General features: G+C 38.4%; 1 protein-coding gene across 5 annotated transcripts in view; it reads right to left on the reverse strand.

The window, feature by feature from the left end:
* ANK3 (ankyrin 3) overlaps positions 1-12,775 on the reverse strand; it is a 508,469-nt gene that overhangs the window by 18,987 nt on the left and 476,707 nt on the right. For 4 of the 5 annotated variants that reach the window (XM_075000144.1, XM_075000145.1, XM_075000146.1 and 1 more), the window contains 3 exons: positions 9,659-10,340; positions 5,858-6,233; positions 962-1,060 (listed from right to left, as the gene is read on the reverse strand). In XM_075000144.1, coding sequence (XP_074856245.1) covers positions 962-1,060; positions 5,858-6,233; positions 9,659-10,340 — 1,157 coding nt within the window. The remainder of the gene's footprint in view (positions 1-961; positions 1,061-5,857; positions 6,234-9,658; positions 10,341-12,775) is intronic. The other variant, XM_075000148.1, reaches the window with a different exon arrangement.

Raw genomic sequence — 12,775 nt, forward strand, 5'->3', positions numbered from 1 at the left:
CACATCTGACTTGTTTTTTCCTCCTTTGATAAGTATTGTTGATACTGGGCCATTTCCACCTTTCTGAATAGACCTTATCAGCTCTGGCCCTCCCTTTTACTGGGACCCCACTCTTTAAATACCCCTCTGAAACCACCCCCCAATTCATGCGCCTGATGAAGCGGGTCTTTGCCCACAAAAGCTTATGCTCCAAAGTATCTGTTAGTCTATAAGGTGCCACAAGACTTCTTGTTGTTCTCGAAGGTACAGACTAACACGGCTACCTCTCTGATACACAACAAATATGTTCATTTATACGACATCACATTATTAATAACTGGAATTATAATTTCTGTACATAGATTCTAGCAACATGCTTCTGTAAAAATATCCAACAAGGGTTAATTGAAAACTCACTGAAGACAATGGAAAGACTCTCACTGGCTTTATAACTTTTAGCTCAGACCTAAATATCTGTGGGGGAAGATTGTCAAAAGTACCTAAGTGATTAAGGAGCACAAGTTCCAGGGAACATCAATAGGTTCTGTTTCTAAATCCTACACTTAGGAGTTACTGAACGAGTTTTACTTGTGATTTAGGCAATGGAAAGAAAGCTAAACCAAAATACTTCATATCACATATGCCCTATGTGCAGTTTCATTCTGTTCCGTATCAGACATGCTTCAAAAATGGTTATCAGCCCTGAAGAGTTTCACTAGCTACATCCACGTGTCAGTATATCTCACCTTATATAATGACTATGTTAATGATACCATGCAGAGCACAATGGCATTACGAGAGACAAAAATGCAACACATTGTGGTTGTTTCCCACCAGAAGACAACCATAAGCCTCGAAATGAAGCAAAGAAAGACTACCTAATGTTTTAGTTGTCTATGTGACCAAGACTGACAACATTAGCACAGCAGTCCAAGACCAAATTCATGTCAGTAGTACATCTAGAACTAAAGTTACAAGATACCTTCAGAATCACACGTCGGCGATAAACTCTTGTAGTGATTCTCTGTTCCTCATCTGAGCTCGACTCACTCTGAATCTCAATGTCACTGTCACTAAATTCCTGATAAAGGCAGTTTTAGTATATTTTAACAGCACATTTAAATGACAAAACATTCTGAGCAAGAACACCAAGGAGAAAGAAAAGGTTACCATAGATGTTAATTCATTCTGTATGTACCATCTATGTGGGGTCTGCAATCTTGCCCATTAGGTTAGGTGTTTTTTGGTTTTTTTTCCTCCTTGAATATTCCATCTATGAAGTATCCGAAATGCTTTTAAAACTTTTTTTAATATAGAACAAATAATGAGATCTCAAAATGCATTGAACAAATTGAACAAGCATTTTACTTAGAACTATGCTAACTTTCCCAAAAGTTCCTGCCCACGAATGTTTAGCAGTTCTGTGCATTTTTATTAATGATAGGATTCACTTGAACCCGATGCTTGTGAAAGTTGAAGCCACAGCATCTATTCTTCAAATATGGTACAACCGGGGCAGTGGCAGATGCTCACAGTTCACCATACTAATATGTCTCAAAACTGTGTCTTGGAGGGTCTTCCGAAGACTCTTTGTGCTCTACAAAAGTGGGAATTAATGAAAGTGTAGTCGATGATTTCTTTATTGTGAAACCCGCTCACTATGGACTGGATTGAAGCCACTAGCTTACTTCACACAGGTAAGCAAACAGCCACCCAACAATAATGATATAATTTATATCCATGGATACTCTGGGTCAAGGTCTGAAACAGTGACCTAATGATGAAAGCCCATATTCCACTGCCAGCTCTCAAGATCCTTTTTAATGTCTCTTCCCATCCTCAGTGCCAGCTTGTTTTGTGCAGCAGCTTTTCTCTGAAGTCCATATATTTTCCCACTCAAGACTATGATTTCCTTTTATGCTTTGAAGATCACTTATGAAGAATACCTCCCAGATACTACACTTCATCTTAGTAGAAATTCTCCTGGTCTGTTTAAGTGAGTATGTGTGATAGGTCACTTGGAATCAGATTGCTTAAGTAATTAACGACCAATTACAAAGCATTCAGATCAAAGAAACCACAAAAACACGTCTTCACTGATGTACCATAACATCACTAGTCAATTCGAGCAAACCATCTGGTAGCCTTACAGGGTTTGAGAAAAATTCAGAAATCATGTAGCACTGCGGTATCCACCTTACTCAAAGGTTGTGTCAGCCTGGTGACTTGTTATGTGGGGGGTGGGAGGAGGGAGAGAGAGAGAGAGAAACCTCTACGGCAGCTGTTCCCAAACTGTGTTCCGTGGAACACTGATGTTCCGTACGATTTGACTAGGTGTTCCATGAAAAAAATCTGATGCTTGTGATATTTTTCCTTCCAAATATTAAATATGAAATTATATGTGTACAAAAATACTAAGGAATGTGAATAGTATTTAGATTGTAGGTATACTAATATTTATAACACATTCACTGTTATTATGCGACCCGTGTCAAAACAGAGTTAATTCGTATTTGTATTGTTTCAGTGCAAGTTGTGTTCAGAGAACCCATGTGATGCTGCACCTGATATGAGGATCCAACTCTACAGCACTGCTCCTATATTAAGTGGATTTGTGATCACAAGATACAAAACCACTCTTCCTATAAAAAAAAACCTGTCAATCAACAAGAAGTCCAGTGGCACTTTATGACAAAGATTTTTTGGAACATAAGCTTTTGTGGGCAAAGACCTGCTTCGCCAGATGCATGTAGACATGGATACTCTGGTCTAAGGTGCCACAGGACTTCTCGTTTTTGCTGCTACAGACCTACACAGCTACCCCTCTGAAACTGTCAATTGTTACTTATTTTTATTTTCTAGTAATTCTCTGTAATTTATAAAAACACAAAATTTAAAAATATATTTTTCCACACTTAATTTGTTTTCTGTTCTGGTATGGCTATGGTCTGAAGAAGTGGGTCTGTCCCACGAAAGCTCACCTAATAAATTATTTTGTTATTCTTTAAAGTGCTACTTTACTGCTTTTTTGTTTTAACTTGTTTTGCATTTCTTTTTCACAAAAATATTTTTTAAGATTAAAGGAAGACCAGTCCTTTTTCAACAATATTGTCCTTTCTGTTTTTGTACAAAAGAACAAAACTAATCATCCTTCTTTTGCCTGTCACACTGATGTTTTGTTTAGGGTTTGTACTTAATATTTAATTTTTATACTTAATTATAGGGCTGCTAATTGTCTTCCTATCAGAAGGACATTAGTTCTTCTTTCAGATGATTTCCTCTTCTTATTTTTTGTTCTTTGTAAAATAAAAGGCATTTTAAAAAAACTAACTCTTTTAAATCAACTTTTGAGAATTATGTGTGGCATTTTTTCAGTATGAAACCCTCCATCCCTACCCACACCCGACCAGCATGTGTATGTTCCATCAATATAGTCCAAGCCAAAAGTGTTCCGCAGTCAAATACATTTGGGAAACGTTGCTCTACTGAATGCTATAAGAGAAGTGCTGAAAACAGCCTGGAAACTATACACACATTTATTTTCCACAATCCAGGATATTCATAACTTTGAAAAGAGAAAGGAGCCCAAGAATGAAAAAGTGGCCAACTGTCTGTTTTCTGAATATGCAAATAGAATAAAGGGTTTTTAGATTATTTTTGTTTTAAAATGCTCAAAAATAATAAGAAGAATTTGGGTCTACTGTGCTAAGCATGAACTTGAGAATCAATATTCCTGCATGCTGATGCCTATTATGCCACTGATTCAGTTTGTGGCCTTTGTTAAGTCACTTATGCAGCCAGCACTTGTATTCCTATTCTTTTTAATGAGGACAACAATACATTCATAAAGTGTGATCTGAAATCCATTGAGGTAAGTAGGAATTACCTCAAGGATTCACCTAGATTTGAATCTGACCTTTAGAGGGGTGCTGAGAAAATTAATTCGTTAATATCTGTAGAGGATTTGACAACTTTAGAGGTATCACAGAGTAATAGCTAGGGCCGTGTCTACACTAGCCAAAAACTTCTTCGAAATGGCCATGCAAATGGCCATTTCGAAGTTTACTAATGAAGTGCTGAAATACATATTCAGCGCCACATGAGCACGCGGGCAGCTGCGGCATTTCGAAACTGATGCGGCTTGCCACCACGCGGCTTGTCCAGACGGGGCTCCTTTTCGCAAGGACCCCGTCGACTTTGAAGTCCCCTTATTCCTATGAGCAGATAGGAATAAGGGGACTTCGAAGTAGCCGGGAGCCTTTCGAAAAGGAGCCCCGTCTGGACGAGCCGCGCGGCGGCAAGCCGCGTCAATTTCTAAGTGCCACGGCCGCCCGCATGCTAATGAGGCACTGAATACGTATTTCAGTGCTTCATTAGTAAACTTTGAAATGGCCATTTGCATGGCCATTTTGAAGTTTTTGGCTAGTGTAGACATAGCCGAAGAGTGAAATAGAACAGTACAGTATATAAATGCTGAAAATGATTTTGTTGCTGGGAATAAAGGGATGCTGGGTGAAACAACTATAGAACACTTTAAAATGAACTAATTTTAAACTAAACAAAACAACAGTCATGTAGTGCTTTAAAGACTAAAAAATAATTTATTAGATGATGAGCTTTTGTGGGACACACCCACTTTTTTACAATTTTCCAGATCTGAAGAAATGGGTCTGTCTCATGAAAGCTCATTACCCAATAAATTGTTTTTCTAGTCTTTACACAGGACTGCTTTTTTGTTTTGTAAAGATACAGCCTAATACGGCTACCTCTCTGTGACTAATTTTAAACTATTTTACTGTATCATGTAATGAAAAAAATAGTACAAATACTATCAATAAAAAGTTACATTACAAATAATTCCTTAATGTATTGTGCCAATACAATAAAGTCCCTGTAGAGAGGACAAAGGGAGACTGAAGGATCTCCAAGACATCTCTCCTGAGATCTTCTCAGCTTATTTTATAGATCATTAGCTCCCTGATGGCCTTACTGTTTACCTAACAGCAACCTTCCAGCTAGTGGTCTTCCTAGAGCTGTCATGCTGTAAACAATAATTTGAACAAACTTAATTGGGGTGTGGGAAAGAAATGAGCTGTTGAGAGTTGCATTACAACAGACAACTGATTGGAAGGATGCTCTGGGTGGCACGTGCCCAGAAAATATTTAAGGAACACGCAAAGTAGGCAATGTATAAGTTGAAGGAGAGGCAGCAGACCACATGTGTCACTAAGAGGAAGAGCATGTCCTCTCTAGAGAAGTGCTTTGTACACGGGTAATTCTCTATAGCCTATTCTGGACCATATAACTTGGTCTTGTAAATCTGCAGTGTTTATGGAAGTGTCAGAAGAACAAAGCACAATTATTAGGTTAAATTTAAGACTGACAGACAATGTATTTTCCTGAAAATGAATGTAGTGAAGAAACTGGAGAGGAGGCAAGATTCTTTGCTCTTGCTCTGTTCATTCGGATGGCACAAAGAACAAAAGCCACCTGTCTCCTCCCTGTAGGAACAGAGCCACAGAAGCTAGCTCCTGGCACCACCCTTCAAATAGCTACCAGCATAGTAGGCATGTTGGGGTGGCAAGGACACAAGAACATGGTGACCATTCTTAGCTTATGTAGGTCAGAGCAGCCAAGAAGGCAAGGCTGGGGACTATGAAGAAAATTAGGGGGCCATAATTATCTCCTTGATGCCTCTGCAACACTATTTTACATGTGCCACTTGGTGATTGAACCATTAATTTCCATTATTGTAATTTAGTAATCATAGCAAATAGGTGTTAAAAGGTAGAAAAAAGAGTTAACAAAATTTCACTGTACTTTACAAAACCGTCAATTGATGTGCATACAACAGAAGATTAATAACTGAAGGACATACCTTTTGTTCAGATGTTGCTGCTCCCTCCTCTTCCTGGATGTTTGTCCTTGGCTTGCTATCTTCAGGAGTTTTCCAGCTCATCTTCTTCGTGCTGACAGGCACAGAGGTTTTAGGCTCTTCTACTGTAGGCTTGCTGGTCTCTTCTAAAGCTCTCTGATATCCCATTAATAATGTTTGCTCTTCAGTATGGACAGAACTTCGTGTTTTTGGTTTCAGAGTTTCCTTGTCACTTTGTTTTCCTACTTTGTTTACAGACTCTTGAACATAAGGTTTAGTCTTTACTTCTGTCACTGTTTCTGTACGACTTCCATTGGCTTCAACTTTCCCAGTTTCTCCTTTCAGATATGAGGTAACAGAATCCCTACATGGGTCAGGGCTACAATATATAAACAGACAATCACACAATGTTCAAACCATTTTCAGAAATGTTAAACAATTAGCTTGCTGTCAAGATGCCTATATTCTCAGTCTGCACTTTTTAAAAACAAAGAAGTTAAGATTTAAATTCAGTATATGGACATCAAGCTGTTTAAGATTTTTATAGTGGATATAATAGTTTCTGCTTCAGTACTCTCACTTGCAAAAGCTTTGAGATTGTATAGTTCCTACTGAACACTGAAAAATCAGACATTTTTATTCCAAGGCCTTTCCAGTTTCAAAGCAGAGAAATGGAACAAAAATGGTCCACCAACATGGCCTTATAAAACATATGAGACATACATTCACCTGACACTACTGGCTCTGTTCTGAGAAAACTACAAAGCCAGTAAATCAAGTATATCGAGCAGTTAATGAAAGAGAATAAAGATCCTGCTTACAAGACATATTACACTTTTAAGCATTCTGTATGCAATTTATTTATTTAATCAGGTATAATAGTTTCTGAATTAGGTATGCTTCCCAATGACTCCAACTTATTTCTAGATAAATCACCTCAACATAAGATAATTCACACTGTAGTATTGAATATACTTACTTAAATCCTATACACGCAGAAGTCCAGGCAAAACTGCCAATGAATTTAAGGGGAGAGAATATAGCCCTTAATAGAGTGTCTCAAATGCTTTATACCAAATCCTCAGGTGGTATAACCTGGTATTGCCCCACTCAAGGCAGTGGCATTCTGCTGATTCATACCAGCTGTGGATTTCTTGCCCCTTAAATTGATATCACTCATAAGAAACCAGGATCTAGCCTAAGAATCAAGTTAAGGGGCTTTGTAGATACAATGGGCAACAGCTGTATGAGCTCCTTCCACCTCACCATCACATATGAAATATGAGATACAGGACTACAGAGTTTTTTAAGAAAGAAGAATATGAACATCCTTGGTTCTGCAATGCAACAGATCCTTGAAAAGCAGAGAATTTTTATGCTCCACTTTTAAAAATGTGTGGTAGGCTAATGTGACGGAAGTTATTTTATATAAGCATCTTATCAATTAGATGAATTATAATCCTAAAGAATTAGAGATATAGCAAAATTGACATGTTACTTGGGGTAAAACCAAGATAGGAAAGCAAAAGGAACAGAGATTCAGGGAGTGGTGTGGGAATGGAAGTGGAGCAGTGGAGGACTCTGCTTTGAACGTGTTCATTTATTGTTTGCTGTAGTTCATATTCTTCTTATGAATAAATTTGTTTAATTGATTTAAATAAAAATACATTTACTTTTAAAAATGGAAAAGAAACGATCAACTACACTGGATATTGCTAGTTCTGAAACAGACACATCATCAATCCTGATATATTATTTCAGCAACATTTATGGGTCAAGTCTACTTCATTATTATCATCTTTATTATTTATTGTTGTTGTAGTGCCCATGCTGCACTAGGTCCTGTCCCGGTTCCAAAGTCTATGTCTACACTAGAGAGTTTTGCTGGAAAAACCCGTGCTTTGTCGACAAAACCCGCAGAGCATCCACATTTCCAACAGTAAATCAACAGAATGCAGCACTTATTTTGACAGAGTTCTGCTGCTACCCCATGAGGCAGAACTCCTCGGTCGACAGATTCTGTTGACAGAAAGCTAGTCTGGATGTCTGGGAGACCCTCTGTCATAAGACAGGGCTTGTGTGACACTGGGCAGCCCTGACTGCTGCCCTTCTGGATGGCCACTGGGTCGAGAGAGTGGCCAGGCAGTCGACAGAACAGATCACTTTTTCAATCTGCTTGGCAGTCTGGCCGCAATCTGTCGACAAAAGTTTTGTCAGAAGACATCTTTTGACAGAAACTTCTGTGAATAGATCGCTCTAATGTAGTCATAGCCTTAGAGCTTACAATTTAAGATTTCATGTGTCACTGTGTAGAAGAATTCTTTTAAAATGGATGCAGCACAGCCATGTTTCTACACATTATGACAATGAAACAAAATACGACTAACAGGTAGTGAAGACTGCTTGAAGGGCGACCCCAGAAAGTGCAATTATTCCATGGTAGCCAGTGAGCCTTATACCTTTTGCTCATAAAACAAACTACAGAGTACTAGAGTAGTTTATGCACATGGCCGAATGAACACATTTTTCTAGGATTATACTCTGAAGTATATTATTGCAGGCTGATTTATTTTTTATGCTTGAATCTTTCTTTATGGGAGTGGTATTTCCGCATAAATGGCAGTGGCTTTTCCTCTTCCCCATTCCTCAAAATCTGCCAGTCTTTGGAGATCTGAAGCAGGCAGGAGATACTGATGTAAAGCCCCCTTTCCTTTGCACACCCAAGGAAACTAACACTGTCAGCCCTAGTTCCACATTATGGAAAGGAAAGCAGCACAAATTACTTCTGACTTCACTGGGCTGTAGAAGAGAGTCCATGAGAGCAGGGCACAGACACCAATTCATTTGTGGAGGTGGAAGAGAATGCCACGTAGTGGGCAGTAATAAACAAACAAAAAGCTAACCATACGTAAGGGTATGTCTACACTGGAGCTGGAGGTGAAGTTTCCAGTGTGGGCAAACATATCTGTGTTAGCTGTGATAAAGCCAGTGTGCCACAACAGCAGTGTCTCATTCCTGTTGAATGGACTAGCCAACCAAGTTTGATCCTGTCTGAAACCATAGGTACATATTAGGGTGGTTAACTTATCCTGCTACCTGTGCTACCAGGCTAAACTGATATTTTAAGCATGCTAGCTTAGAAACTATACCTCCAGCTCCAGCATGGACATTCTCCCACCCCATTAATTGCTTTTTTCAGCATTGTAATGACACAGACATAGCATTAAAACAGTCTATTCTTAAACAGAATACTGATTTTAACTTCATTTTTCTTTCTGTCATTTAAATAACTAGTGAAATTCTGGATTGTTCTGAGGATACTTAAGTCTGTTGTGCGCCATCATTTAAAATAGCTATGATATTTTACAAATTATTTAAATATTGGCCTTAGAGAGTTAGCTTTGAGTTCAGAAATGATTTCTTAAGTTATCCTATTTCTAAAGCTACCAGTGGAAAAGCATAGTTACAAGATATGTATTAATGGCGTAATCGGTTGTCATAAATGACTTCTGGAATATTTCCACTGGCTTCAATAGAATTTGGATCAAGCCTTTACAGAAAATATAATCTACAAACTAACAGGAGACAAAGCATCATCATCCTGCATAACATATACTTTCTGTCCCCTTCTTGGTCCTTGCTGATAGTGTTCCAAACTTGTGTAGTAAATGCAAATAAATTAAAACAAGCCATGAACTTGCTGAATAAATTCAGAGGGCTTTTTAAAGAAATGTAACATTTTGAAATGAAAATGACATGAAAATGATGTGTTTGAAGACAAATATCTATATTTCAGGTCCTTACCTATCATTTAGCCGATCTAGTAGTTCACCACTTATTCTGCGCCCAGGTGTTGGTGGTTCAACATGAACACTTGATGTCTCGCTCTGCCAACCTGTAATTGAAGACATTTCCTGTTCTGCTTGCTGAACATCTTTAAGAATAGACCACACCTTTTCTTCCGTCATCTCCTCAGACTCAACTCCTTCTTCAAGATGAATGTCCTCAAACAGAGATTTAAGCTTTTCTTCTGTCATCTCCTCATCAGTACCAGACTTTTCTCTCTCATGCTGTTCAGTTCTCACTCCTGTTTGACTAGTGTCCTCACTCTGTATGTGTTTTGAGTATTTATCTTTTGTTATCTCAGCATAGCTGCCAAGATACCGAGGATAATCATTCAGGTCCACTTCTTCCAAATGGGTCTGGCCTACAGACATGTCTTTAGGTGTTCTTTCTTTAGATACTGAGAAATCAGGTTTTCTGTCTTCCAGCGAAGTGTCTTCTTCAATCACCACCGGCGGTCCTGCTGCTGTACCATCTATATTTCCCTGTGAAGTCACTAACACATCACTCAGTCTACTAGGAGTTCTAAGGGGTGACTCTATACTAGAGATATCACTAAAGAAATCATCTTGCTGCAAAGGGGTGGGTGGCACGAAGCGCAACCCAGTGGGAGTTTCCAGTTCCACTTGCAAGGTGGGATAACCTAAGGAAGACAGCATATTTGGACTGACTGGAATGAAGTATGGAGCAAAACATAAGCAAACATGTAATATGACAGGTGCATTATAGACAATACAAGCATGAGATGTTGTAGCCATTTAAATATGAAAGTAAATTTGATAGATTTATTGGTTTATCCTAAATGGATGCAACACAAATTAAAGTAGCTAAAATGGTGGCTGCTACTGCTTTTGACTTCTTCAGAAATCAACAGTCTGTGGAGGTTTAAATAAAAGATTGTGCAGCCACTTAAACATTTTTACAGCAAAAGCAAACTGACTCCTGAACAAGCAAATGGAATAGACATGAATAGAGTTGGTTGCCCTTGTATATCTAACTTGGCATTTTGTGGCAAAATAACGTAGCACACATACACTCTCTCTGTTCCGGTTCATGCAAACTTGATGAATACATTATAAAAGGAAGAATCTGGTTATAGTACTGGACAGACAGATTGTGTTGTGTGGGGTGTTTGTGTGCTTCTTGAAGATATTCTATGGCTACATATTTTTTAATATTCTAGTTTTAATAAGTACACAGTACTGACAATACAGTGCACTAGTATACTCCAATTTAATCATTGTGCCACAAGAATGTCATTGTTAAGGAACACAGAATAGAAATGGGATCAGTATAGCTAGGAAAGAATAGCAGATTTTAAAATACAACAGAGTAAAATCTAAAAAAATAAAGGGGGGGCAGCAAAAAGGATTACAGAACACAAAGACCACATGAGAAGAATCTATATAAATATTTCTGGTACAGTAAAGTTATATAGATGAGAGGACTGAAGTGAGTAAGGAGATCTTGGTGATCTTGGAGACTGAGGAGATCTTGGTGACATGGGTACAATCAGAAACACTGATCAAATAAAGAGAAAAAAGAACAGATAAGTAATGAAAACATGGGAAAAATAATTCTCAAGGATTAGGCTGATAACACACAAATGAATGACAATGAAATGTAAAATTTTCACTCCATTAAATAAATATTAGGCTGAATATCCTTAGAAAAGGAAGACATTTGGAGGTTAAGTTGACATTGAGGGAGGTGCATCGACAGGATTTTTTTCTGAATCAGCCGAGAGAAAGGTAAAGCGCGGTCTGGTCTTGGTGAGGAAAGGAAATTTGAGGAAGGTGAGGAGAAGAGAAGAGGAGCGACAGAAAGCAACTGTGGAGAAGCACATTTTCTTCATAAAACCACCATGATTAAAAGGTGCAGACACTTCAAAAGGAACATTTTAAAATTATTTCTGTAATGCAATGACCAATGCTGCTGCTTAATAATGCAGCACATTAAACATATACAGCCTGATAATCAGCAAATCCCAACTAATTCAGGAAGAGTAAGATATCATAACATGAATTAAATATATATAAATGAGGATGTTTTGTAATAAGACCTGAATTCTAACTAAGTTTTAAAGATTGGCGGGGTTTTAAATGAGAGATAATGTGACCAATGCCACTCGTGTATCTTAAAGATAATTACAAAAAAGAAATAGCAGTAAGTAGTGGTTCCATGGGGCCAATATAAAGTATACATTTGCTTATTGCCATTCTGCTGTGTAATCATTTATCCTGCAATTCTCGACATACAATCTCTGTCTCAAAATTAACTCTAATTACTCAATAATCATTTTACATAGTTGTACGATGAAAACTATTATAAGTTTCCACTTACATAAAAATTGATATTTTCTCATGAAAAAATTAAGCACTTCGTTTTATGCAAATTTAGCCTTTCTAGTCCAGCACACTCTGTCCGGCAACATTCGTGACTTGGCATGACTTTAGGTTAGTTGGATGTCCAGTTATCATGGGTACGGCCAAGTTTTCTGTGGTCCCAATATAGTTTGTTTGCAGCCATCAGACTCAGCTCTGTGTTCTGTGCTGTTATTTTGCTCTGGTTTACCCCAACCGTCTTCTAAGACCCCAGTAAGCACGGAAGTGTTGGTAATGCTGGTAGACAATAATGACCTCCTGTGGGTTGGCAAACCATCCCATGGTCCATTCCTTGTCATGGTGAAGTGTCTTGTATTTCTCAGTGACCTGGACAGCTATGCCAGCCAGAGCTATTGCTCCTGGAAAGCTCACCCAAACTGGACAGGTCAAAGGGTAGAGACCAAACAAATTTGGATCACCTCTTCCTGAGGTAAAAGGGGTTGGCTTTAGGTTAACAACTCTACCTGTAAAAACCAAAAGCTACAGAGACATCTACGAAGAAACTTACAGCTACATTAGTCTTGGGAGGAGCTGGCAATCCGGACAGATTGAATATGAAGCATGGCAGGGAAAGCCGAAAGGAAGATACTCCAAAGATAACCTCTCCCTCACCCAACCATCCAGTTTGGTATGTGGAATGTTCAAACAATGTACCAAGTGGGGAAGACAGTGCAGACAGCAGTGGAGATGAAAC

Source organism: Carettochelys insculpta, chromosome 7 (assembly GCF_033958435.1).
Source record: "Carettochelys insculpta isolate YL-2023 chromosome 7, ASM3395843v1, whole genome shotgun sequence".
Classification (NCBI taxonomy): domain Eukaryota; kingdom Metazoa; phylum Chordata; order Testudines; family Carettochelyidae; genus Carettochelys; species Carettochelys insculpta.